At 50.4% G+C, this 27,552-nt stretch overlaps 1 protein-coding gene across 1 annotated transcript; it reads right to left on the bottom strand.

Annotated features, from left to right (window-relative positions):
- Positions 1-11,191: 11,191 nt before the first annotated feature.
- FOXRED2 (FAD dependent oxidoreductase domain containing 2) lies at positions 11,192-26,842 on the bottom strand. The gene is given in 9 exon segments (XM_055329130.1): positions 11,192-13,246; positions 16,457-16,627; positions 17,996-18,237; positions 19,489-19,654; positions 21,775-21,941; positions 23,064-23,187; positions 23,190-23,326; positions 23,513-23,764; positions 25,684-26,842. Coding segments are annotated over 9 exon segments (2,052 nt in total). The 5' UTR covers positions 26,232-26,842; the 3' UTR covers positions 11,192-13,001.
- Between the last annotated feature and the right edge of the window lie 710 nt (positions 26,843-27,552).

The following is a 27,552-nucleotide window of genomic DNA, read 5'->3' as shown; positions in this document are numbered from 1 at the left end:
GATGAAGAACATAATTCCATTTGATCAGATGACCATTGAGGACCTGAATGAAGTCTTCCCAGAAACCAAATTAGACAAGAAGAAGTATCCCTATTGGCCTCACAAGTCAATTGAAAATTTATAAACTTGAGTTGAGGAGAAAGCAGCCCCGGCCCTCATATTATAAACATTGGACATTAAAAATAATGATACAGTGAAAAAAAAATAAAAATAAAAATCAGGCAGGACAAGGGCGCCTGGGTGGCTCAGTCAATTGGGTGTCTGACTCTTGGTTTTGGCTCAGCTCATGATCTCATAGGTTGTGGGATTGAGCCTCCAGTCAGGCTCTGTGCTCCAAGGTTGGGGGGAGTCAGCTTGAAGATTCTCTCCTTCTGCCCCTGCCCCTACTCATGCATGTGAATGTGTGCATGCGTGCTTGCACTCTCTCTCCCTAAAATAAATAAATCTTTAAAAAAAGAATCTGAAAAAAATAAAAATAAAAAATAAAAAAGAATCTGGCAGCACAGTCTTTTTTTTTTTTAAATTTTTATTTTATTTATGATAGTCACACAGAGAGAGAGAGAGGCAGAGACACAGGCAGAGGGAGAAGCAGGCTCCATGCACTGGGAGCCCGATGTGGGATTCGATCCTGGGTCTCCAGGATCGCGCCCTGGGCCAAAGGCAGGCGCCAAACCGCTGCGCCACCCAGGGATCCCACAGTCTTTTTTTTTTTTTAATAAAATAATTTTTTATTGGTGTTCAATTTACCAACATACAGAATAACACCCAGTGCTCATCCCGTCAAGTGTCCCCCTCAGTGCCCGTCACCCACTCACCCCCACCCCCCGCCCTCCTCCCCTTCCACCACCCCTAGTTCGTTTCCCAGAGTTAGGAGTCTTTATGTTCTGTCTCCCTTTCTGATATTTCCCACACATTTCTTCTCCCTTCCCTTATATTCCCTTTCACTATTATTTATATTCCCCAAATGAATGAGAACATAAAATGTTTGTCCCTCTCCTATTGACTTATTTCACTCAGCATAATACCCTCCAGTTCCATCCACGTTGAAGCAAATGGTGGGTATTTGTCGTTTGTTTTTTTTTTTTTTTTTTTGTATTTGTCGTTTCTAATGGCTGAGTAATATTCCATTGTATACATAAACCACATCTTCTTTATCCATTCATCTTTCGATGGACACCAAGGCTCCTTCCACAGTTTGGCTATTGTGGACATTGCTGCTAGAAACATCGGGGTGTAGGTGTCCCAGCGTTTCATTGCATCTGAATCTTTGTGGTAAATCCTCAATAGTGCAATTCTGGCAGCACAGTCTTTCCCTGAGACCTTCCTTTACTTTTCCGTGACCAGAACTGGGTGACATGGTCACTTCTAAACCAATAACTAGGGACAGCTGGATGACTCAGTGGTTGAGCGTCTGCCTTTGGTTCAGGGTGTGATCCTGGGGTCCTGGGATCAAGTCCCACATCAGGCTCCCTGCAGGGAATTTGCTTCTCCCTCTGCCTATGTCTCTGCCTCTCTCTGTGTGTCTCTCATGAATAAATAAATAAAATCTTAAAAAATAAATAAACCAATAACTGGCAAATGGGGATGGATTAGACCAATTGCAGGGCTCATTCTCTGGAGCTGGCCCACTTGTCCTGAGCTCCTCCAGCCATACCCATTCTAAACAAAATCAGGAAGCTGCTAGCAAGGAAGGAATGAGGGAAAGGCTACTGGGTAGGTAGCTAATAATTACATTATTTAATAATTATAATAATACATATTAATTATATAATAAATTATAGAAATTATAATTTATATAATAAAATGCTGGAAATTTATAGAAAACAGTAAAATAAAGTACACCTAGTCTCAGCAAATGAGGGGTTCAGACAACTCAGTGATTCTGGTGATGCAGAGATCAGGAGAGAGAAAAGCCAGAGGCAGAACTTATGGAAAGGTTGTGTGGTGGAGACTGTTGTCTTCCAGAGTAACAGAATTTCAAGTTGAGCCTAGGTTCTTTAGCTAAAGACTGTATCTCCCAGCCTCCCTTGTGGTTTCCCCTGGCTGTGTAACGAGGTTGTGAGAATGGAAGTCATTTGTTCAACTTCCAGGCTGTTCTTTTAAAGTCAGGGCCAGCAAACTTTTTTTAAAGGTCCAGGTGATAAATACCTTAAGCTTTGCAGGGCCTAAAGTCTCTGCTGCAACTACTCAGCTCTGTTGTTGTTAAGTGCAAAAGCAGAAATAGACAATGCATAGATGAATAGACATGTCTGTGTCTCAATAAAACTTTATTTACACAGATAGGCAGAAGGCCAGATTTGGCCCGTGGGTAGTAGTTTACTAAATTCTGCTCTAAAAGGATGGAGCAGGGATGCCTGAGTGGCTCAACCGTTGAGCATCTGCCTAGGGCAGCCCAGGGCATGATCCTGGAGTCCCGGGATCAACCCACTGTCAGGTTCCCTGCAGGGAGCCTGCTTCTCTCTCTGCCTGTGTCTCTGCCTCTCTCTCTGTGTCTCTCATGAATAAATAAATAAAATCCTAAAAAAAAAAAAAAAAAAAAAAAAAAGATGGGGCATGCCATCCTTTTCTCCTGATTAGAAGGTGGGTGCATTAGCTGGAACCGGAGTAACTACTTTGGACCACAGGCTTTAAGTCATGTGTTGAAAATGGTGGAGAAAAAAGGTAGGAGTTGGAGTCCCTGACCCTGCAGAGCCACATATCTTCTCTGCACTGTTCATGCCGACTGTCACTTGGGGAGGACTAAACATATCTTATTTATATCACTTGAATTTTGGGCCATGCAGTGGCCACCACAGCTATCTTACTTCATAGAACCTGAGAGATGTAAATTGTGCAACTATTTCAGGTATCACTAAGGAATAAAAACACTTCTGTGCCCATTATTAAGCTTTGTTTCTCAACTCCAGATCCACTCTTACATCTGTTTTGTGATGACAGCGCTAGAAACCTGTGAACCATGGTGCCTCTGCCTGCTGGCCAGCTTCTGCTGCTAAGGATCATTTGAAGGAGACTAGAAGGCAGGAGGATGGAGAAGGGACTTGTTCCTACCTATTTACTTCCCATTCTTTTTTTTTTTAATGTTTTTTAAAAATATTTTTTATTTATGATAGTCACACACAGAGAGAGGCAGAGACACAGGCAGAGGGAGAAGCAGGCTCCATGCACCGGGAGCCCGACGTGGGATTCGATTCCGGGTCTCCAGAATCACGCCCTGGGCCAAAGGCAGGCGCCAAACCGCTGCGCCACCCAGGGATCCCCCTTTTTTTTTTTTAATTAATTACTTTATTTTAGAGACGGTGTGCATGAGTGGGGGGAAGGGCAGATGGGGAAGGGAGGCAGACTCTTCTGAGCGAGGAGCCCCGAGGCAATGCAGGGCTTGATCTTCCCACCCAGAGATCATGACCTGAGCCTAAACCAAAAGTCAGATGCTCAACTGACCGAGCCACCCAGATGTCCCTTGCTTCCCATTCTTACCACTGTCCAGAGCGCTTGACCCCCACACAGGCAGCAGCCATCAGCTCCAGCCTCTGGTTTTCTTCAGGACCTCAGAACCAGATTCATCGTACCCCTCCACTAGGTAAGCAGCGCCTCCTTTTCAGAGGTTTGAGTCCCAGCTACTCCCAACAGTTAGCACATCCCAAGGAAGTGGTGGTGCTGGTTTTACACTTAGTATTCCTGAGTTATCTCTGCATTCCCTTTGCCTTTTCGGTCTTCAGTGCCTGTATAACAAATTCTCTAATTTTCCTCACTTGAAATGTGTTGTGTGGCTCCTGTTTTTCTGATTGAACCAATCATAATAAAACTGTCAGTTATTACACTAGACACAATGTTTCTCATTAGAGTTCTTATTCTACGCTTATTGGAAGAGCTCTTTTTGATTGAATTTTTAAAATTTTATTTATTTACTTAAGATTTTGTTTATTTGGCAGAGAGAGAGAGCACAAGCAGGGGAAGTAGCAGGCAGAGGGAGAAGCAGGCCACCAGCTGAGCAGGGAGCCTGATGTAGGACTAATCCCAGAACTCTGGGATCATACCTGAGCCGAACGCAGATGCTGGATTGACTGAGCCACCCAGGTGGCCTGATTGAATTTTAAAAAATATTTATTTTAGAAAGAGGATAGAGAGAGAGAGAAAGAGAGACCGTGCATGCATGTGGTTGCACAAGGGGGGAGGGAGAGAGGGAGAGAGTTTTAAGCAGACTCCTCACTGAGTGCAGAGCCCCACTCAGGGCTTGATCTTATGACCCTGAGATCATGACCTGAGCCAAAACCAAGACTCCAAGGCTTAACTGACTGCACCTCCTATGTGCCCCCAACTGATTGATTTTTTAAAGATTTTATTTTTAAGTAATCTCTATCCCCAATGTGGAGCTCAGATTTATAATCCTGAGATCAAGAGTCACATGCTCTACTGACTGATCCAGCCAGATGCCCTTCTTTTTGACTTATCTAAAGAAAACTTAATATATGTCTTGTGCCTATATAAAAAAGAAAACACTAGTGAATATGTTTGGTAAGAAATTTCTAAACTTCACACATTCAGGATCCAGTTCTTCTGAATAATTCTTGATTCATTGACATCAATATCCATATTTTCTCCTAAAAAATACCATCCTCTGTGCCAAAAAGAGGGTGATATAATAGTTCTCTTGAGTGTTCCATTATTGACTCCAGAGTTTTTCCCAGTTATTGATATTACTTCTAAAAGTTTTGATGTTAGCATTTTCATCTTACCGAAGTGTCAATAGCAGGTTTTTAGCAATAACCAGAATTTGTGTTCTAGCATTAAATAGACCCTAAATGGTGTATTGACCAAATACATTAATTGAATGAGGGCTGAGGCTGTTCAGTCTTCCTCTAGCAATAACAACTACATCATCATTGCCACCTCATTGGCCATAATTGTAAAACCCATTCCTAGTTTGAGAGTTGAATCTAGTGTGAAAAAGGCATATTTTACAGTCCAAGAACTGCAGTAACATGGGTGGTCTCATGTGTTTTTTTCCAACTTCAAACAATTAAATCTGACATTATCTACCTGAAGGTAGTGTGGGACCCCACAGGTGAACGACTTAGTCCTATAATCCCAGCCCCCACCCCTTCAGACACCAATCACAAATCCAGGTTATCATCTGTGCTTCTGACAACTGGCTATAAATTGGAAGTTCCCATAACTCCCATCCTTGGTTTCAGTTAATTTGCTAGAGTAGCTCACTCAACTCAGGGAAACATTTCCTTACATTTACCAGTTCATTATAAAGGATTTTGTAAAGGATACAGATGAACGACTAGATGAAGAGGGACATAGGGTGAAGTATATGGGAAAAGGCACAGAGTTTCCATGCTCTCTGGATTGCCACTCTTCCCATATCTCTCCATGTGTTCACCAACCAGGAAACTCATTGCATCTCTTTGTTCAAGAGGTGTGTGTGTGTGTGTTTTAATTTAAGATTTTATTTATTTATTTGAGATAGAGAATGCAACCGGTGGGGTGGGGTGTGGGGGGGGCAGTAGGAGAGGGAGAAGCAGACTCTCTGCTGAGCAAGGAGCCCGATGTGAGGTGGGGGCTACATTCCAGGACCTCCAGGACTATCACCTGAAGTGGAGGAAGATGCTTAACTGACTGAGCCACCCAGGTGTCCCTGTTCAAGAGTTTTGATAGAACTTTCTTTTCTTTTTTTAAAGGCAATCTTTTTTTTTTTTTAAGATTTTTTTTATTTAGGGATCCCTGGGTGGCGCAGTGGTTTGGCGCCTGCCTTTGGCCCAGGGCGCGATCCTGGAGACCCGGGATCGAATCCCACATCGGGCTTCCGGTGCATGGAGCCTGCTTCTCCCTCTGCCTGTGTCTCTGCCTCTCTCTCTGTGTGACTATCATAAATAAATAAAAATTAAAAAAAAAGAAAAAAGATTTTTTTTATTTATTCATGGGGAACACAGCTCTCTGTCTTGAACCTGCCCATGCACACATCTCACTAGTGTGCTTTCCCTGTAATGAACTTTTCTGCTTGTGTTGCTGGTCCGCTGCCCTGAGTGTTTGTCCTTGATTCTTCTCAAGACAAGACAGAGATCCTTTGGTGACTCCTTTGAGAAGCAACTCAAACCTGCTCATGGAAAGGGTCTTGTTAGCTCATACAACTGGCATGCTCAGGATGCAGCCAGCTGGCTTGGGCACAGGAGGATCAGGGCCCCAGTAACAGGAGCTGCAGGGCTCCGAGGGCTTTTCTTCACATGTTTTGGTTTTCTCAGCATGTTGGTTTCATTCTCTATGTGGTGGGAAAGATGGTCATCATCAGTCACAAGAAGTCTGACTCTGGGTGCACAGTCTGAGAACAGGAAAGTAACTCTCCCTCCCAGTGTCAAGTCCCAGGCAAGGCTCTGATTGGCCCTGTGTGGGTCCCTTGTCCAGCCGTGGCTCATTCTGATTGGCTCTGATTGGCCAGTCTGCATGATGGGGTCTACCCCAGGATGGGTGGTCCCAGAGCACTGGGTGGATGCCAAGTGGGTTCTCCCGGGGAAGGCGTGCAGATCACAAACATACTTGTACTAAGGAGCTTTTGCTTCAGGTCCAATAACAATCCTTCCATTTGCCATATGACTCCTTGATCTGTTTGTGTCTGACAAAGTTGGGGAGTCTTTGATGCTGGAGGACGGCCCCTTGATCAAAACCAGTTGTGTTGGGCCAGTTGAGGTGAAAATCCCTTTCAAGGGTAGAGTGTTTGATCTCAGTGAAATACTGGTTTGTCTTGTTGACATGCACACACGTGTACAGGACTCGGCAGGCTACTTGTGGTTGTCTTGAGGCAAAGGTGGACATCAGACTCCAGAGTTTTCCACTTTATTTCAGGCAACTTCCTAACAACTGCTGAGTCTCCGTGTGCTCCCTTCTTTTAACTTGCTCATGCTTCTCTTTCCTTCATTTTTCTTTTTTTCCTTAAATTTTTAGAAAGTATTGATTAATTGATGGATCAATTGGAGTACTCTCTATATACAACGTGGGGCTTAAACTCAACCCCGAGATCAACAGTCGCTCGCTTTTCCGACTGAGCCAGTCAGGCGCCCCTCACTTTTCTTTATAACTGATCCCTCAGTGTATGTACACTAAATGGCGCAATACCACAGCTATATTTTACCAAGAGTTTTTCCATGAGTGTGCTTTGCAATTACCTTTGTGATACACTTATTAGCAATTGTCAGCACAGGGGCACCAGAGTGGCTCAGTCAGTTAAATGTCGGACTCTTGATTTCGGCTCAGGTCATGATTTTTGTGCTGGGTGTGGAGCCTGTTTAAAATTCTACCTCTCCCTTTGCTCCTACCCTCTCTAAAAAAGCAAAAACAGAAACAAGAAACAATGCTAATGCAGATAGTGGACCTGCTTTTACAGGTGTACCTTCACTGCAGCCACCTTCTAGCCTCTCCATGGTGTCTGTCCGGGTTATCTACTGCTGTGTAACAAGCCACCCCAAAACTTAGTGGCTTAGGACAATAATCATTTTCTTTACGAATATGAAATGTGGGCATGGCGTGGCAGGGATAGCTCATCTCTGCTCCACATGGGGACTCAGCTGGGACTGGCGGAGCTCTTTCTAAGATGGCACATCCACGTGGCTACAAGTTGGTCTGGGCTATTAGCTGGAAGCTCAGCCAGGTGCCTCACTTCCTCTCTATATGGGCCTTTCTCAATGTGGTGGCTGGGTTCCCAGAGAAGTAGTGGAAGTTGCCAGTCTTCTAGGGCCTGTGCCCAGAGGCTGGTGCGGCATAGTCCCAGGAGACACCTTAGTTCAAGAGGAGGGGACATATGGGGTCCCTGGGTGGTACAGCGGTTTGGCGCCTGCCTTTGGCCCAGGGCGCGATCCTGGAGACCCAGGATCGAATCCCACATCGGGCTCCCGGTGCATGGAGCCTGCTTCTCCCTTTGCCTATGTCTCTGCCTCTCTCTCTTTCTCTCTCTGTGACTATCATAAATAAATAAAAAAAAAGTTAAAAAAAAATAAAGAGGAGGGGACATAGATCTCACATCTTGACAGGAATTGTCAACATTTTTGACCATCTTTAATGTACCACAGTGCTTCATAGTGCAGGCTTCTGGACTCTTCTTCTTTTCCTGGTAGACTTATTTAATACTTAAACAGGGGGATCCCTGGGTGGCTCAACAGTTTAGCGCCTGCCTTTGGCACAGGGCATGATCCTGGAGACCCGGGATCAAGTCCCACATCAGGCTTCCTGCATGGAGCCTGCTTCTGCCTCTCTCTCTGTGTCTCTCATGAATAAATAAATAAAATCTTAAAAAAAAAAAACCCAAAACTTAAACATAGGGGCACCTGGGTGGCTCAGTGGTTGAGTCTCTGCCTTTGGCTCAGGTCATGATCCCGGGGGCCTGGGACTGAGTTCCGCATCAGGCTTACTGGGAGGAGCCTGCTTCTCCCTTGGCCTGTGTCTCTGTCTCTCTCTCTGTGTCTCTCACAAATAAATAAAGCTTAAAAAAAAATAAAACTTAGACATAGCTGGTGTTAAGAGGGCTCATCGCATACATTTTCGTAGTTGCTTTATTTCTAAACTACAATGACGGATTATAATACACTGTGAACATTTTATGATAGATTGTTGTATTGTCTTTTTTTTTTTTTTCCTGGTGGTGAGACTTTTCTGCATCTAATTGATTTACAATGATTTGGAATGACTTGAGAGATTGGGCTGAGACAGTAATATCTCAAAAAGAATAAAAAAACCCCAAACAGGTGACAGACTTTTGAAACATTTTGCAATGAGCAGGAAACTTGGGGCTCTCCAGAAGTGCCGGCAAATCGGTTTTACTTCTGCAGAATTGAGAAAGGAGCGAGACAGGATATTCTGCTGGTCTTTTTTTCCGTGCTTAAATACATCTGCTATTTTTTATTTCAGGATTGATGGATTCGTCGCATGATGTACTTGGATTAAATACTTGGGCTAAGCCTCTCGTATATTTGCCCATCAGCTTCACTTGGTGGCAGATTTACATTCCGTCTGGATGCCAGATTGAATTAAATGCTTCTTTAAAGCCTGCAGCCTGACAAAAACCTTTCCCCAGTCAGCATTTTTACTGTATTAAAAAAATTAGCATCTGCAGGGAAATGATGCAGCCTACAGTTTCTTTTCTAGGGAAGAATCCAATTTAGCTTTTGGGGGATGATGTTGTAATTGGTCAGAGAACTGAGGATCCTAAATGAGGCTGGAGCCTGGAGGAGGTGGTTGCTTCAGACTCCAGAGCTTTCCTCATCCCATCTGAGTCATCCTGCCCCACCTGAATCACAGGAGATCTGGTTGGCGTTGTGGATGAACACTCTTTGAGGGTAACTTTTGGCGTAATCAGCTTTTCAATACTTCCCTGCCACCCTGTGGGACCACACACACTTTATTTACTGTTTCTTAGGTTTGAGAATTGCTTAGTCCCTTAATTTCTTGTTAGCCAGTGTTCAAGAGAAGGAAACTCATAGGTGACATGGCTGCTTTAATGATTTAATATTTAGATAATGGCTGGAAGGAAGTGGATTCTGGAAGCACCTGGCCACTGACCTGCTGTGTAATTGTGCTCAGCATAAGAATGGGGAATAGGGTAGGAATAGGGGATAGGATTATCTATCTTTTAGGGTTGTGGTGACAAATTAATGCAGGTGGCTCTTCAGTGCATATATTAGTTGTCTATTGCTGTGTAATGAAACACCCCCTACTCTGCACCCCAAAACTTAGCAGCTTAGAACAACACACATTATTTCAAAGTTCTGTGCGGCAGGAATCAGGGAGAGGCTGAGCTGGGTGGTCCTGGCTCGGGGTCTCTCATGAGGCTGTGTTCAAGGTGGTGGCCAGCACTCTGGTCATCTACAGGCTGGGTGGGAGTAGGATCTGTTTCTAGGCTTATGCACACGGCTCTTGGCAGGCCTTAGCTCTTTGCCACATGGACCTAACAATACTTGGATGCCTGGATGCCTTTGCAACATGACCCAAGCAAGTGATGGGGGGGGGGGGAGGGTGGGGGGAGACAGTCTCTTGGTGAGTGAATGCTAGTTTTTTTATGACCTAATTTTGGGGGACACCTGGGTGGCTCAGTGGTTGAGTATCTGCCTCTGGCTCAGGTCGTCATCCCGGGGTCCTGGGATCGAGTCCCGCATTTGGCTCCCCATGGGGAGCCTGCTTCTCCCTCTGCTATGTCTCTTTCTCTGTGTCTCTCATGAATAAATAAGATCTTTATAAAAAAATTCCCTTCTCTAGAGGGCGTATATCTTCCCCCTCAACACTGGGTGTGTCTTCCCAGCCTGGGAGAAGGACAAAACCATGGGCATGACCAGGACTGGGGCAAAGCATATTTCTTGGAGCTCCCTGCTCCTCTTGCCCCTAGCAATTTAAAATCCCAAAAGGAGATGATTTTTTAAAAAAATATTTATTTCACTATAGAGTGTAACCACAAATTTTGACAAAAGAAGAAAAAGAAAAATGCCTCCATAAATCTAATACAACTACTGTTGACATCTTCTGGTATGTCCTTTCCAGAGTCTCCCCCGCCTGTGGCTTTCTAGTTTTATAGTAATAAGTAGCTCACAACTATAATCTCATAGCTTGCTTTTTACTTGACTTTGTCACACATGTAGCTTTGTGGCATGGTCTTTCACCATCTCTGAGTTTTTGAGAGCTGTGTTGTATTTTCTTAGGTGACTGTCCCATAATTTGCTCATTCTTTTTTTTTTTTCTCACTAACCCCATTCAGTTATGTATTAAAGATATTTATTTTTATGTGTTATTATGCTGTCACTATTTTTACCCATGCTATTTGCCTTTTAATTTTTATCTTTTTCTTTAAATGGTCACATTAGTCACATCACTTAAGTATAGGGGGTGGTGCAAGGGCACATGCCTGGCTTGGTCAGTGGAGAGCATGACACTTGATCTTGTGGTTGGGAGTTCGAGGCCCACATTGGGTGTAAAGAGTACTTAAAAAGAAAGATATTTCACCTGAAACTAATACTGCACTGTATGTTAACTGGAATTTAAATAAAAATGAAAAAAATTAAGTACGGGCTGGAACTGTTAAGCCTTCTCCTTTGGTGAATTATCCCATTGCTTCTGAAGTTGGACAGTCCTTTATTATAACACCCTGTCACTTCCAGTTTCTAAATGGCTTTTAAAAACTGCTCTGGAATTAATTTTGAAGTGCAGTATGAAATAGGGATGCAAAATGAGGTTTATTTTCTTTTCCAAATTGCTGCCTGGTTGTACAAGGAGAACCAGGGAAGGCATCTCTGATCAGCTGAACCATGGAACCATGTCTAAGGAAACACAAAGAAGGCTGGCTGAAATGTAGGTACAATTAACCACATGGCAGATGATGGGAGAAGCAGCAGATGTCACAGTTGGGCATTCGTGAATTATTTGTTGCAGGACCTCCAACTTTGATTGGCACAGGGCGCTCAGCTGCCTTCAGTGGTTGGGAGGTGTGATGTGCGTAGCACAGGGCTTGACATTATGGGAACAGTCCTAGTGAAGAGATTTGTTTTGAAAAAGGTCTTGGGAAAGGAAGGGTGGGGGGCTGAAGGGGCCCGAATCTGGTTTATGTATCATCTTTATGAATATGGTGAATCCAGCTTTCTGGATTTAGGGAGACATCTTTACATGTTTCGGCCCTCAGGAAACTATGCCAAGTACTGTTACAGGGTAAGCACCTCTGGACAGGCTCAGGCTGCCGAGCGTCACTGCTACAACTGCACGTGGTTGGAGGGAGAGGTGCTTGCACATAGGTCATGGGGCCCGGTGGTTGAGGCCAGGAGGAAGAGGACGTTTCCAGAAACGTGGATCCAGAGAGCTACATCCCTTGAATTCTGAGTGGATACAGGGCCCCACAGAACCGGTGAGAAAGCGATCATCAGTTATTTCATGTATGAATGCTTTCCGCAGCCTACTCCTAAATGGGTCAAGAGTGCCTGATGGGAGTGTGTAGGAAGGCAGCAGAGTCCTGGCAAGGGAGAGAGCGAGAAGGGCTGGAGTAACCAGGAAATGCAGTTAGAAACGTCTCCTTGCCCACGCTGAGCCGGGCTCTGTACAAACAGCCAGCGAACCACCTCGGAAAGGATTCCGAAAGGACGGCATGGTGACAGTCTTACAAAACTTGCTTGGGCAGACCAGGGGCACGGCGTTGTGCAGGAAGCCGGAGGGCAGGGGCAGGGCAAGGTGCCCAGTAGGAGAGAGAAAATGCAGATGTTGAAGATCGAAGCCAGGGAGTGCAGTTGTGGGGCGGGCGCCCCTCGGTGCTGCTGCTGAGGCAGAAACCTTAGATAAGGCAGCCTTGCGGGAGCGGTCCTATTTCTGTCTGGTGACAGCAGCCAGGCCTGTGATGATAAGTGGGGCTGCCCCCACCTTCATGACTTCTGGAAACAGAAGTGGGGGCGGGGAAAGGCAGACTGGTCAGGTGAGCAGAGTGGCACAGGCCTCGGGGCTATGGGATGGGGCTAGGGACGCCTGGCCGGACCCCGGGAGTTGCCTAACTTCTCTGAGCTGATGTCTTCATCAGGGGTGACAGTCCCAACCACCCCAGGTGGTGGAGGGTATTAGAACTTCTGTTTGAAGTGCCTGCCACAAACCCTTATGAAGATGAGGACAGCTCCACCTGTGCCATGGCCCACGGGCAGGCGGGATCCTGGTTCATCTGACGAGTGGACCAGAAGGAAATGGGACTGCTGGGCACATGATGGGGACAGAACCGAGCCAGAGTGAGAGCCGGGTGCTCAGTGACAGTTTACTTGCAGACAAGCCTGGCTTGTGGAAGGCGGCTCTACCTGGCAGGTGATGCCCTTCCCTGGACCCCGCCTCCTAGGCACTGAAGGACCGGACCAGAGGGGAGACTGCTGCATGGCCACCCCTCCACCTCGACACGCTCTCCGTGTGGTCTGGTCACTGTGAAGACCTGAGTGGTCTTTGGCAACCACGTGTCGGTGAGACAGAGGGGCTGGCTGTGGGCCTGGGTGGGAGTAGCATGGCTGTCAGAGCTCCTCCTTGTTGCCGTCGAGGGGCTGGACCGGAAGCCCTGGGGCTGGGGAGCTACCCACTGGCCGCTGGCCCCCATCCTCCCGGGGCCTGCCCATGGTGGCATAGTCCTGCAGGAGCCCGCTCTCTACTCCATGCCGCCGGAGGCTCTCGGTACCCATGAGCCCCTGCATTCTCAGGTACCCTTGCTGGCAGAAGGGTGGCAGCTTCTGGTGTGTTAGGGCAAACAGGAAGCAGGATTCTACACAAAAGCAAAAGGAGATGAAAGAGTAAGATAAAGAGATATGGGGAGAGGTGCAGGAGGTGTGGGTGCTGGTGCCCCGGGGCCTCACCCAGTGCCCTCCACCCCTTGAGCTGGGGAGCTGACTTCTGTAGGTATCTCATCTCTGACCTGATCAGCCACGGATCCCGACTCTCCCCAAAGTCCCAAGAATAGGAGGCTGCCCTGACATTCTGGAAGGACGAGGCTCCAAATGGAAAGCAAATCACAAAAATTACTCAGCTTCCAGAGATCAGGGCCCAACAGGCTGCTCTGCAGGGAACGGGCACCGGCTGGGAGCTCAGCCACTCAGGAGCAAACCCTCAGCCTCTTCTTCTGGAAGCTGGCCTGGCTCGGCCGGGAGCTTGGGGCTCAGTGGTATTCTGAGCTCAGAGCTGCCTGCAAGGAATTATTCCCTCAGCAATCTCTGGGTTGCAAATACTGCGTGTAAAGTGTTGTTGTGAGCATGGTGGGGCATGGAAAGAGAAAACGTGTGAGCCCTGGTCTGTGCCATGGTGGGAAGCTGGTCCAGGGGTCCAGGCAGCTCTACTGGGAAACAGCTGTGGATGTTTATCATTCAGACACATGAAGAAACCACCAGAGAAGCTAGAAGTAGTTCCTTCTGGGACTGAGGGCGGAAGTGAGAAACAGTCTTTTAGCTGAGTGCTTGCTTATATAACTTTTGACTTCAACAACAGAAAAGATGAAACAGTCTTCTTGGGGATTTAGAGACAGGATGGGAAGGAGCGAACGTCCAAAAATTATTCTGACTCGTTTGTTTCAAAAGAAATGGGCACCTTACAAAGGATGTTGTGAGGCTCACATGGGTGAACAGGCTGCAGAAAGCCACACAAATGGTACTTCCGACTTTCTGACCTCTGGCACCGACGGCCCCCGGCAGAACAGGCAAGGCCAGTCCTCTCTGAGCAGGGAGGACTGCAGATGCAGGGGGAAGATGGGAGGGCAAGTACCACCTTCTGATGACCTATGTTGCCCCTTTTGCAGGGGCCGGGGGCAGAGGAGCCCTGCAGAATCCAGGGCCAGAGCTAGCTGCTGCATGTCAGCTAAGGGGGTAGAGAAAAGCCCACTCTCTGCCAGCTGGCCCCAAGTCAGGAGAATTCTTCCAAGCTGGACACAGTGATGCTCAGAGGTTTGTAGTGTTGAGCAATATCTAGGGAGCGGGAGCCAGGAGGCTCAAGGGCCTGGATGATGCAGCCAGAACCCAGGGCAGGATACGCCCCTGACCAGCACTGCTTTGTGTGCTCCTGACACCTTGAGAAACAGGCAGAGGTTTTTTTGTTTGTTTGTTTACAGGGGGAGGTTTTGTACGGAGATCTCTAGAGCTGCGTCATGTACCACCCTGGGTGAGCGTGTGGTCACAGCTGACAGTCTGCAGAAAGCCAGCACTTCAGAGCTGCTTAGCCCTGTGCTATGAATCACCTCTAGGTGTATTTAGACTATGGGCCTGCACTACTGTTTTATGTCATCTCTCTTCATGTACACATTTTTTTATTTCAAAGTTGACTGGATCTGAAACAAAGACACTTGCTCTCTGACCTGCAGGCCAGAGACTGACCATCTGTACGCTGGTCTGATTTGAGTAGTGCCTGATACACAGCTAGTGTTGTATGATAGAGAAGAGTAGGTAACCTAGGCATTCAGGGTGTAAAAAAAAATAAAAGGCAAAAATTTGGCTTGTTTTAGTTGGTTCTCCCTCTGGATCATCAGATTTCTCTGTCAGCTACTTTCTAGTTCACCAATTCTCTCTCCATCTCTGTCTAATGTGCTACTTTATCTTTGAGGTTCCCCGTCCACATTTTTATTTTATTTTATTTTATTTTAATTTAATTTTATTTATTCCTCCCCCCCCCGCCTTTTTAAAGATTTATTTGAGAGAGAGAGAGCGAGTGAGCACGTGAGCAGGGGGAAGGGGCAGAAGGAGAGGGAGAATCCCAAACAGACTCCCCGCTGAGTGTGGGGCCCCAATGGGGCTTGATCCCAAGGACCCCAAGATCACGACCTGAGCTGAAATTACGAGTCGGATGTTTAACTGACTGAGCTACCCCGGTGCCCCTAGGCTGAGTTATTACATTTTTTTTTTCATTTTCCAGAAGTTTTATTTGGATCTTTCTGAATGCTGCCCCTTCCATGTTTCTGATAACTTTTTTCATTCCTTTACATATTTTAGACTTTGTATCCTTTGTTTGTTACTATTCCAATTCCTGTAGTCTTTTAGGTTTAATAGAGAAATTTGTTGTTTCTACTGACCCTCCCTCATGGCAGTTTGTATCCTTATGTGTTATGTGCTTTTTCCTTGGGGGGGTGGGTGGTGGTATAGGTTCAACTTACTTGGAACTTTATCTGTGGGAATTTTTTGACCCCTGTTTTGTATGTATGTACATATGTATTTCTTTAGTTTTAAAGTTGGTTTCTTCACAGAAGACTTGCATTTACTTCTGTGGTTTTTGCACCATGATGATAGTATGAGGTTTGGCCCCAAACTCACATGAGTGAGGCAGTTAGAAATTCTCAGGGGAGGGATACCTGGGTGGCTCACTGGTTGAGTGTCTGCCTTTGGCTCAGGTCATGATCCCAGGGTCCTGGGATTGAGGCCCACACATCAGGTTCTCTGCAGGGGCCTGCTTCTCCCTCTGCCTATGTCTCTGCCTTGGTCTCTCATGAATAAATAAAATCTTAAAAAAAAAAAATTCTCAGGGGAGATTTTCCCTTTATCTACCCAGGGCCAAAAGGATGAGTCTCCACCATCTTCCTCTTGAGAGTGTTTTGTGTTTTCTAGTTGATCCACTGAGATCCAAGCTTAAGAGAAGGTCTCTAAACAGACCTCCTATCCTGTTCCAGCCTCACCTTCCCACCCCCAAGCGCTGGTCAGTTACCCAGACTCTAGGCTACTGATTTTTGGCAGATATGCCACATCTAGTGGTAGCTTTATGCTTTTCCTAAGAGTTCCCCTTTTCTCCTGCCAATTCTTTAAAAATGACATCCTATTCAGCGACGTCAAGTGTGCGGCACCAGGAAGGGTTTCTGTGAATATCTGATCTACCTTGTGGATAACAGAATTCTTGGTTTTGGGTTTCTAGATATGAATCCTGAAACTCCACAGGGCATTGGTCTATTTGGTCTTTTATCAATCCCCCTGCACAGTTCCTTGGCCCCTCTAGGAACTTAGGTTACCTGCATAGAAGCTTCGCAAATCAGTGTCCAGACAGTTCTCCAGGAAGCGCCTCAGAGGTAGGATGTGCCCCACTGGGGCGGTCCAGTCGGTCAGGAAATCTTCCACAATGTGGTGGATGGCCGTGGGCCGAGGCAGGGCCCAGTCAGCAGGGCGGAACCTTACCTCCTGCTCTGTGGGGAGGAGATGGGGAGCCCTGTCAGAGTGTCAGAGCCCTGAGGCTGGGCTTCCCATCCTGGAGCTGACCATGGGATCCCCACACATTCCAGGCACTTCCCTTGCCCCCTTGTGCTCGGCTTTCCTGACACACTCCCTGCGGGTAGTGGCCAGCCTCTTCAAGGGTCATCTCTTGTGTCTATAAGCTCGGCATGAGGAAGAGGCTACATTTGTTCTTTGTGGTATCAGAAAGCAGAACCAAGAGTAATCACTTGCACTTAGTATTTTTCTAAGATGCATGCAGACTCAGGTGCACTGAGCCTGTCTCAGAACTGCACTTTCTGCAAGGAGACTCAAAAGCCCTGCATCAGAAGGGGTCTGAGAGCTCACCTAGTCCAGCTCCCGATCTGGTGGGGCCTCACTCCTGTGGTGTCCCAGGCACACGGCCACTAAGCCATGACTCGACCACCCTTGTATCGGGAAACTTGGCTTTAGGGGCAACCCATTCCATGTCGGACAGCTTTGACTACTAAGCCTGTGTTCCTGTCACTTCTTCCAGCTGATACTATCTCTGGCTGTTTGTAGAGCATCATCTTCCAAGTGATAGCTCCTCAGTTTCTGAAGCAGGGGGTGTGTTCTGTAGGGGGGGTTCACCTGCTGCTAGCTACTCTGGGCCAGGGGCTGGGCTTGTATGCTGTGCTTCTTTAAAAAAAAAAAAAAAACACACCTTTTTTTTTTTTTTTTTTTAAAGTAAGCTCTATACTCCCTGTGGGGCTTGAACTCACAACCTTGAGATAAGAGTCGCATGCCCCACTGACTGAGCCACCTAGATGCCCTGCATTCTGCATTTTTCATCTCATTTATCCTCACACAATCCTATGGTTATTCCCATTTTGCAAGTGAGGAAGCGGAGGCTCAGAGAGATTAAGTAATGGTCCAAGGCCACACAGCACAACCTGAGGACACCTGAGAAAGCACATCCTGAGGACACTGCCCAGCTCGTGTGCTTTTAGGCTGCATACTCCTGTTAACCACCCCCAGCTTCTATCCCTGTTCTCTCTGGGAGTCAGTCTCCAGGTCCCCTCCTGCTCCATGCCCAGCCTCCATGCCCCAAGACAGTGTTCCTCTTACTATGTGGCGCCTGGAGGAGGTCACAGCACTGTGTGGCCTGCCTAAGTCACACGGTATGCGCCAGAATCTGGGGACACCGTGTCTTATTCCTAGGCCTTCTGCCCCATTTGGTTTCTGGGTGGTGTCCCCCAGTGTCCTCTGTCAGCTGGGAGAGTTGTGTGAGGGCTTAGTGATGGCAGGTGATAGACCGTGGGGTCCGAGCAGTGCCTGGTCCTAAAAGCCCGTGCTTGGGGGACAGCAGAGGCCTGGCTCACCGGTGGGGAGGTGCCGGTAGTAGTAGATGACGGGATGGAGGAAGTTAGACTGCCAGGCGTCTTCTGTGTGCCCCACAGACCGGTCATAAAAGAAGACGTCCTTGTCGGGCCCAGAGAAGTTTCTGCCATACTCCATGTTGATGACGAAGAGCCCGTGCTGGGCCTTCCTTCCTGTGATGGTCTCCAGCTGTGCCAGCATCTGCATGGGAAACTCCTCCAGGTACTCAAAGGCTGTGGCGTTCCTGGTGATAAGAGCAGTGCGGGAGGGCCAGAGCCTCAGTGCTGCAGCAGAGGAGAGAGGGGCCTGCGTGCACATGCGTGTGCGTGTGTGTCTCCTGTACAATCCAACAGCATACAAGCTCTGGTCATCCCCACGCATCTCATTTTACAATTACTGTAGCAGCCAAGCCCTGGCTTACACCTGGGACAGACTCCAGAAAACTCTGAGTAACCCGAGATGTACCTGGGGGAAGGAGGACCCAGGCTGAGAGAACTCTCACAGAAAAGCCCTGGGAGGGGGTGAGTGCCTTGGTGTCTCTGAGGGGCAGGAAGGCGGCCAGCAAGGCCAGAGTGGTCTGGTGGAGAAACAGGTAGAGGAGAGCTCATGTGTGCAGCGGCAGGAACTTTGGGATTCATGTGGCCTGAGAAGGGAAACCCCGGCCCCTGGAGAGTACTGAACAGAGACGAGTGTGTGTGACTTGTGTCTTAGAGGCCCACCAGGCCGCTGTGTTGAGCCAGCCATGGGGCAGAGGTGGAAGGATGGTTAGTTCAGGTGAGATGCTGGGGCTGGGGAGAGGCAGTCAGATTCGTGACACAATTTGAAGGGAGAGCTTACGGGGTTTGTGGAGAGCCTGAACGTGGAGGTCGGGCATGGCAGGAGGAGTCAGGGTGACGGGAGGTCCTGCGCTGTGCACTGGGACTTCCTTGCGGTCCCTGCACTAGGTGCTGGGTCAGGCTGCTCCCCTCTTACTGTGGGACTCCCTCCCCCACTTCTCACCTGCCACCTGTCCTCTGAGTGCCCTCACCTGCAGCCCTTCTCCCTCCCAGCTCTGCCGGGGGTCATCTGTGATCTGCTACCATCACTTAACTGATAAGAAGCCAACATGGTCCTGGCCCGAGGGAGTCCCTTTGGGCCACCCTGGTGCTACGCATCATTGCGGTTTACTGCTCACCTGCTCGGTGCCAAATGCTCTATCAATTCCCTTTCCTCCTGCCTGCGAGGTGATATTATCCCCATTTTGCAGATGAGAGGAAGGCTCAGAGAGGCAGACTGACTTGCCCCAGGTCACACAGGCAGAGCTCAGATGCACACCCAGGTCTGTCTGTCTGCCTGCAGAGCTCGTGGCATTGATGTCATGGGATGTTTTCCTGCAGAGCAGATCTCCCCTGCCCTCCACAGGCTTCACCTTAGGAGGGGAGCCCGGGGCCACTCCACACATGGAGCAGGCAGAGAAGAGCTAGGACAGGGTGAACAATGAGGCTGGGCTACTTACTCCTTCAACAGGATGACGTCGGCCAGCACGCTGAACATCTGGTAGAGCCCAGAAGCCTCGTTCACACGCCGGACGATGGAGTTGGTCAGCTGTGAGATGGGGTGCTCGGTGGAAGGCCAGGGGACGCGGTGGTGGCGGTGCTCCAGCAGGCGGTGAACAGCACGCACTGGAAAGGCCGGAGGGAGGAACAGCACACCGCACTTGAGATTTGATCTTTCACCACGTGGAGGGATGCACGGTCCCCATCGCCTCCTTAGAGCTCAAGACACGCTTGTAAGCATGGCTCCAAGAGGATGCCTTTGGAGCAAGGTCAGCACAGGCTTCCTACCAAGGCTGGACGGGCCATGGTCCGGGCTTTGCTTCCAGTGTGAAGGCGGCCCTGGACAGGAGCTGCAGGGATGGGCGTGGCTGGTGCAGGCTCCAGGGCCCCATGAAGTCCCCGCACAAGCCTTCCTGGGTCTGCCAGCACTGGACCCTGCACCTTCCTCTCACCCTGCTCCCCTTCCACGGCTCCCGTTTCTCCTGCTGGAGACCCTTTCAGTGCCCCCTCCCTTTCACATCTATATCCAAACCATCACTAAATCCTACTGGTGTAAGGCCAGAAGAGCAACAGCTGTCTGAAATGACGGAGACATGTACTGCTGCATGTCTGGTGCTGCCGTACACAATTGGAAATCGGGCCTGCTCTTCCCAAGCAGATCAACACAAGGCCCCAGTCCAAGAGAGGCAAGGACACAGACAGTGCACATGACGGGAGACTCCGCAGGCCAACGGTCCCAGGAGAGCCGTTCGGCCCCACCAGACATCTGGCTCTGGAGGAAACAATAGCTAAGCTGAATTCTGCACAGGGGTCGAGGAACAACACAACACAGCTGGTGGGGAAGCGGGAGGTGGGGAGCTGCTGAGAGAGGCTTAAGGCCTAAGTAGAGGAAAGGTAAGATTTTTTTTAAAAGGGTGTCATGGCGGGGACCATGCAGCTGGATGGAAGCCAGAGAGACCCTGAAGACACAGGAATACCAGTCAGGAGAGACAAAGGGGATACGTGTCAGATGGGGGTGGGAGGGCTGACAGAGATATAGCAGGAGGACAGACAGGCTGGGTGTCTGGCGTGTCCTTCCACACGGTTATGGTCCGTGCTGTCCATATTTTATCTTCTGTTGGCTTTCCTCTGCCTTACTGAAGGCTCCTGGTCTCCCCTGGGACTGGTTTCTCAGGTTTGAGCAGGATGTGCACAGCCACATCAGCCCTCCCACCGCAGGGTCCTCGCAGGTAGTAGTGGCCACACAGTAGTGGCTCGCTGGACACGTGGGGTGGTTTCCTATGTGCCTGGAGCACAGTGGACGGCTGTGAGCCTAAAGATCAGCCACCGGTGGATTTAAATGACCCTTCTGCCGTCCCCTGGCTGGGTGACTTTGGGGAAGTTACTTAGGTTCTCTGTGCTCAAGGGACAGACTCTTCCACTTCGGGTTGTGGGGTTGGGTGTAATCTGCAAGTATTTTGGCTTACAGACAGCTAACACTCTCTGGTTTCCTTCTCTAATATGCATGGGACGTAAAATATATCGTCTGGAAACCAAACACGGTTATTTTTTCCTGTTAAACTGGAAGGATGGTAAAAGGCAAAGCTCACAGAAGTCCTCAAATTAAACACAGAAAAGCCAAGATGCAGGACGCAGGACCCTTGTGGTGTTTGTGACAAAATTAACAGGCCCGTGGAACACTCGCTACGCACCAGAGCATCCACCCTGCAGCCTGCCTGGAGCACAGAACACTTATACCCTCAGGACTCAGGTGATCCAACTGTAGTTTTTATTGGAATTTGTTGATACCCAGAGAATCTGTGCATGATGTCTTGTAGCTGCAGGGTCCCTGGTTGTTGCCTTAGTTCGTACAACAGCTCCTCGAGGTCGGAGAGTTCATCTTATTTACATCTCTGACATCAGGCTGTCCAAGGGAGGCTTACAGAGGTCACGAAGCCTCACCTCTCAGACCACCCAGCTAGGGAGGAACCCCCACGAGCACTCCTCAAGCTCTGTCTTCTTGCCAATACCTGGTGCTTCACTGGCACATGGCTGAAGCATGTAACTGGCCACCCCCAGATGTACTTACTTTCATGCCTTACCTGACACTTTTCTAGATCTAGCCTCAGACCACGAAAACCTGTGGCCATCTGTCCCAGACGGGGAATTTAAGGCAATCGACGACCCAACGAACCCTCCCATTAAGACTGCTGCAAATCAGGAGTATGGTTACAAAATCTGGGGATGTTTCTCTCTGTCAGGCTCACCTGTGTATCGGAATCCATGGATGAAGCCCCCGGCAGATTTCCGGTAATCCACAGAGTGGCTGGCGGTGCCCAGGACAAAGAGACCCCGGCTTCCTTTGGATTCATAGCTAGCTCTGACCAGTGGGTACTTCTTGCTGAACTCACCACTGGAGGACAATCTGAGGGACCTATTGGGTGGAAAGGGTGGTTAATAAAAACTGCTGGGGGCACCTGGGTGGCTCAGTGGTGTCTGCCTTCAGCTCAGGGTGTGATCCCAGGGTCCTGGGATTGAGTCCTGCATCTGGCTCCCCGTAGGAAGCCTGCTTCTCCCTCTGCCTGTTTCTCTGCCTCTCTCTCTATGTCTCTCATGAATAAATAAAAATAAAAAAAATACAAATCACTGCTGTGTACAAATCACTAACTTACACGCTCAGCACTGAGCTAAGTAAACGTGCTTTATATTGCTTATTGTACCGAAACCACACTGGGACCATAGGAGCTGTGATCTCTGTTTCACAGATGGAATAGCTGAGGCTCAGGCTGAAGATGTGGTGGGTCAGGGACAGAACTAGGATTTGAGCCACACGTGAGGCTGGGCTCTGGGCTCCAACTGGGTCCCGTGTGACCTGCTGGGACATGGGTTTGCCTCAGGCTCTCAGTTTCTCCTTGTCTGCCTGTGTCCTGGCCAGAGGAGAGTGAGGCACTGGATGGATTTTTTGATACCAAGCCTTGCCAAGGGACTGTGGCAGCAACATCCACAGCAAAGCAGTTGAAAACAATTATAAGCGATGTTGGCAGCAACCGTTTTATTAAGTGTAAGATACATGCTGACTGCTTTCCTATGTTAATCCTCATGATAACTGTAGGAAAGAGAAACTATGATCCTCATTTTAGTGATGGACAAAGGGGGCACAGCATGGTTAAGTGGCTTTCCCAGAGCCTGCAGACATGGTCAGTTGAGAATCTTAGACTCACCCCAGTGCCTGTCCCCTTTGCCACTAGGCTACACTGTCTTTTGGCAAGTTCACCTCCTCATTCTGACTGAGCTCACTCTGCCCTTCCTTGAGTGGAAGATCACAACGCAAGTGAAGTCCACTGTCCAGGTCCTGCTGCTGCTCCAGGACGGAGGGGCTCAGGGCCACCTGTCCTCGTGAAGACAGAGAGCTCAGGTCCCAGGCGGGACTCTGACAGTGGAGTCCTGAAAGCCCTGCCGTGGGCCCACTGGACGGTGACTCTCCCCTCCCCACCCCCAGAGAGGTATTAGGAGGGGTTTGCAAAGTGATCTCAGCTCCACCCCAGTTTGGACTCACTTGTTGAAAATGGAGAAGTCGAACTTCCAGCCCAGGCAGCGGATGACCCGGTCATAAGCCACACGCATGGCAAAGTTGTCGTTGTCATCCTGGGGGAGGGTGATGGCATCGGCACTCTGGTTGCTTTCTCCAGGAAGAACTTCAGGGTGATGCGGAACTTGCCCTCGTGATCTTTCACGACGGCCAGATCCGTCAGGTCGGACTCAAGCAACCCATCCAAGGACTTCAGCTGGTAGGTGTCCAGCAGGCCATTGTTGATGGCCCTGGGGCCCAAGGGAAATGCCAGGAGAGAGAGAGAAGAGAAAGAGAAGGAGAAAGAGAAAGAGAGAGAGAGAAGTCTGAACAGGGTACCAGGGAGACTCCGAAGAAGGGGTGGTTGTGCCAGTGGGGTCAGTAATGGCTTTGGAGGGGGCTGGCAGGAGAGAATCCCCGAGCAGCCCCTGGCATACCTGAGGTCTCCAACGTAGTGGGTGGCCCAGGATAGCCGGACCCGGGAGCGGCTCAGCATGTGGATGAAGTTGGTGACACCCAAGATGTTCTCTGCCGTCTCAAAGGCAGAGTTCCCACGCCCCAGGATCAGCACATTTTGACCCTCGAAGTCCTTGGGGTCCACGGACACAGACTCATAACCCTCCACATGTTCAGAGCCAGGAAAGTCAACCTGGTTGGGGACCCACAAACCAGTGGCTACCAGAAGCACACTGCGGGGAGGGGACAGAGGGAAGACGGCTTAGTTTCGTAGCTGTAAGACTGTGACATGAAAATCACTCCCTGGACCTGCTGCCTGGCTCACTCACCTCACCCAGACTGCCGGTTCCTAAAAAAACCCACAGAGGAAGGTCCATTCATTCACCTGTTTACTGACTTCTCCCACAGCACCTGAGACACTGCACCCCTGCCCCTGACTGAACTTGCTCCAGGGGACAGTTTCCCTTTCGCCTTAGTGGGATGATGTCAAACACGAGAACTATTCCAGTTCTCTGACCGAGGAAGGTGACACATGACAAAATCAAATAATTCACCTAATTTTGACACATAACAGCGAGGCCAAGTATCGCCGTCAGTGGGGAAAATGAAACTTGGTGGTCCATTTTGCCTTTTCTGATGGCCGGGCTGATGCAGAGGACTGCCCAGTAGAAATTCTGCCCCAGGCTCCCTACCAGGTGTTTCGAGCATCATCTCACTGCCTAAAGCAGCCCTGAGTTGGTGTTACTTGGCCTGCTTTATGGGTGAGGAGACACAGGCCCTGCAGGCCCACTGCCTCCAAAGCTCCTGCGACAGCAGAGCCGGAACCCGAAAGCGGATCAGCCTGACTCCCGACTCTTGCACTTCAACTAGTGGGCATTACAGTCCTGTACGGGGGCAGCTGGGAGCCAGACCCTGCTGCCTGCAGAATGGTCTGATTACGGGTGGTTTTGAAAACAGAACTGTGTGGCCTGTAGAAGACATATGAAGCCCCCGTGGGTCCTTGTTTTTGGACCCTCATCCACCCAGCTCAGATCTGACTCCCCTACGTTGTCGCCGGGCTCTCTAAAATGCTTGCAAGTCCCAAGCCGGCACAGTCCTTCTTTCCCTCGGCTGTCATGAGCTGGGAGCAAGGCTGGGCCTCCCACGAAGGGCATGAGAAGATGAACTCTGGGCACCTGCTTGGAGCCAGGTGCCTAACTAATGGCTAGGAAGGGAGAGGCAGTCGTGTGTAACAGAAAGAACAGAGGCTTTGGGGTCAGGAACACATGAGCTCGGATAGCGCCAGTGCCACTTACTAACTGTTGACATAGCATCAGTGACTCAACTTCTCTGGGTCTCAGCTGTTCATCTGTAAAACGAGGATTAGTGACCTTTCCCCAGGGTCCTTGTGAGGCCTGAATCAGGGCAGTAGAATGTGTGGCTCTGAGTTTGGATTGTCTATACAACGTTAAGCTTTCTCCCAAGCCGAATCAAGCTAAAGCCGAATGCTGGCTGGCATCACTGCCTGTGGGGCCTCCCACTCTAGCCCAATTCTGAAATCCCACCGAGCCCATCTAACACTTGCAGGACATTTTTCCCAGAATGTCTTTTGAGGAACACTAGGTCTAGGAGATGCTCTTCAGAAAGGGCTTTGTGCGTACATAAGCCACATGATGTGGAACATCCAATGTTGATGTCACAGTGAACGTGTTATTAAACGCTGACAAATCCTGGAGGAGGAGCTGGGTCGTATTTTCCAAGCACATTTGATCACAATTTTCTTTAGGACGCATTTGGGCAATGATGGCTGAGCTGAATCCTCTCAGCACTGGATTTCAGTGGGAGCAAAGAATAGCAGAAATGACATTCCCTTGGAGCGCCTGGGTGGCTCAGTCGGTTGGGCGGTGGACTCTTCATTTCGGCTCAGGTCATGATCTCAGGGTCATGAGATGGAGCCTGGAGTCTGGCTCGCACTCAGCCCAGAGTCTGCTTGAGAGTCTCTCTCCTCTGCCCTCCCCCCGCCTGCACGCTAGCGTGCCCGTGCTCTCTCTAAATGAATACAATTCTAAAAAACCCCCAAAACCCAAGGAATGGCCTTGTTCTCTCATTTTTTTCCACACCTACCGGCTGATCAAGGGGTGCCAGCAGGTGGGCTCTGGGGCCGGTTCCTTACCTGCACCGGTGTGCCTGGCCCGTCTGGTCGGTCAGGATGAAGTAGTGGCCATTCCAGGCCTGCCGGTCCTTGTCCAGAGTGACGTGGGCAATGGTGGTGTTGTAGAGCACGCGCAGCCGCAGCCGGTCTGCGAAGTCGCCCAGGTAGCGCACCATGTCGCCCGCGTCGGGGAAGTAGGCGCGGGAGTAGTGTCTGAAGAGCAGCTGCGGGTCGTGGCTGAGCAGAGAGTTCCAGTCGTGGCGCAGGTTGAACTCGGCGTTGGCCTTGCCCGTGTGCCGCTTGTTGATGCTGATGAGCCTGCGGTGGCGCGGGTAGCGCGCGAAGAAGCTGCCGGGCCGCGGGGCGCGCTCGAACACCGCGTAGTCCCTCCCGGCCCGCTGCAAGAAGTAGGCCATCTGCAGCCCCGCGGGCCCGGCGCCCAGCACGCAGTAGTCCCGGTGCGGGGGCGCCGCGGTCCGGGCCGGCCGCAGGCACAGCGCCGGGTGCAGGGCGAAGGTCAGGAGCAGCCCCGGCGGGCCCCACAGCCGGGCCGCGGCCGCGAGGCGCATCCTGCAGCAGCCCGGGACGTGAGGCCTCGCTCGCGGGGTGGCCCCTCGAGGCCCGGGGCGGGGGGGGGGGGGCAGGGGCTGGCCTGGGCGCTCAGCGCCAGGCGCGGTCGAGCCGGGACCACAACCCAGGGGCCTCCGAGCTCATCTGCCTGCCTCCTTCCTTTCAAGCTCGAAACTGGGGCTCCCCCCAGGGAATCCGAACGCCTCCATCGCCTCCGGGGCCTCGGTTGCCAGGGGAGCCATGCCCCTACTCATCGCCACGGTGGCACGAGGGTAGGTGCTCCGCCATCCTCCCCCTAATTTGAGGGGTGCCCAACACCTTTCCCGGGTCCTCGCGGCTCACTCTCGAGGGGCAAGTCTCTTCGGCCGGGCTCCAGCCCGAAGGAGGTGTGGCCCGCAGGGACCCGCCCCCTGCAGGTGGCCGGCGCGCCCGACCGCTGACCACGTGACGGGGACGGCCCGGCACACCTGCCGCCGCGCGCGCTCTCCGGGGCTGCTCTCCGCGCGTGCGCGCCGTCCTCGCCCGCAGCGCCCGCAGCGCCCGCCTCGCCGCACGGAGCGCGGACCGAGCCCGCGGGACACAGCCCGCGGAGGACTGAGGCCGCGCTCCCCGCAGGCGCCGCGGCCGCCCCTCCCCTCCCCTCCCCTCCCCTCCCGCGCGGCCAATCGCAGGGGCGGGGGTCACGTGCGCGGCGCGCGGCACGCCGGGAGGGGCGGGGCGGGGCGGGGCGGGCGCGGGCTCCCGGCGGCGCGGGACGGGCGCGCACGTGCTGGCCGCGGGGGGCTGCGGGCGGGCGCGGGCGTTCAGGCTCAGCCTCTCCACGTGCGGGGGAAGCGCGGGGGCAGATGGCTTTTGGAGATCAATGCAGTGCTTCCACCCACCGTTAACGTAGCCAAACACCTGCTGGCTACCCACCTCTGGGGGTCCGGAGGCCAGGCCGAGGTTGGCACAGAGAAAAGCAACTAGCAGGTGCTTGCTGACTAACAGGCGTGACTGGCGGGGTGTCCCACCAGCCAGGAGAGGTAGGCGATTGTTTCCCGCATTCTGTGGTCACCGGCCAAATGGAGGTTTAGCGGCGATTTGCAGAAGAGACCAACCAGTTCAGCGGAACCTGGAATTAATTCCCCAACCCCCGCTTTACTCCAAATTACGAGCTCTTTCCTAAGTTTTTTATTCATGAATCATGCTTTGCATTCTCGGTAATGTAAACAAAGTGGCCTACGATAGGCCAGTGTAGACACCAATCCACTGCTCATACACAGGTACGAGTGGAGCTGAAATGGAGGGAATGTGAACAGCAGGAAGATGATCCTGAGCCAT

This window comes from Nyctereutes procyonoides, unplaced genomic scaffold (assembly GCF_905146905.1).
Source record: "Nyctereutes procyonoides isolate TBG_1078 unplaced genomic scaffold, NYPRO_anot_genome, whole genome shotgun sequence".
In the NCBI taxonomy this organism is placed as follows: domain Eukaryota; kingdom Metazoa; phylum Chordata; class Mammalia; order Carnivora; family Canidae; genus Nyctereutes; species Nyctereutes procyonoides.
This window is presented reverse-complemented; position numbering and strand designations above follow the sequence as displayed.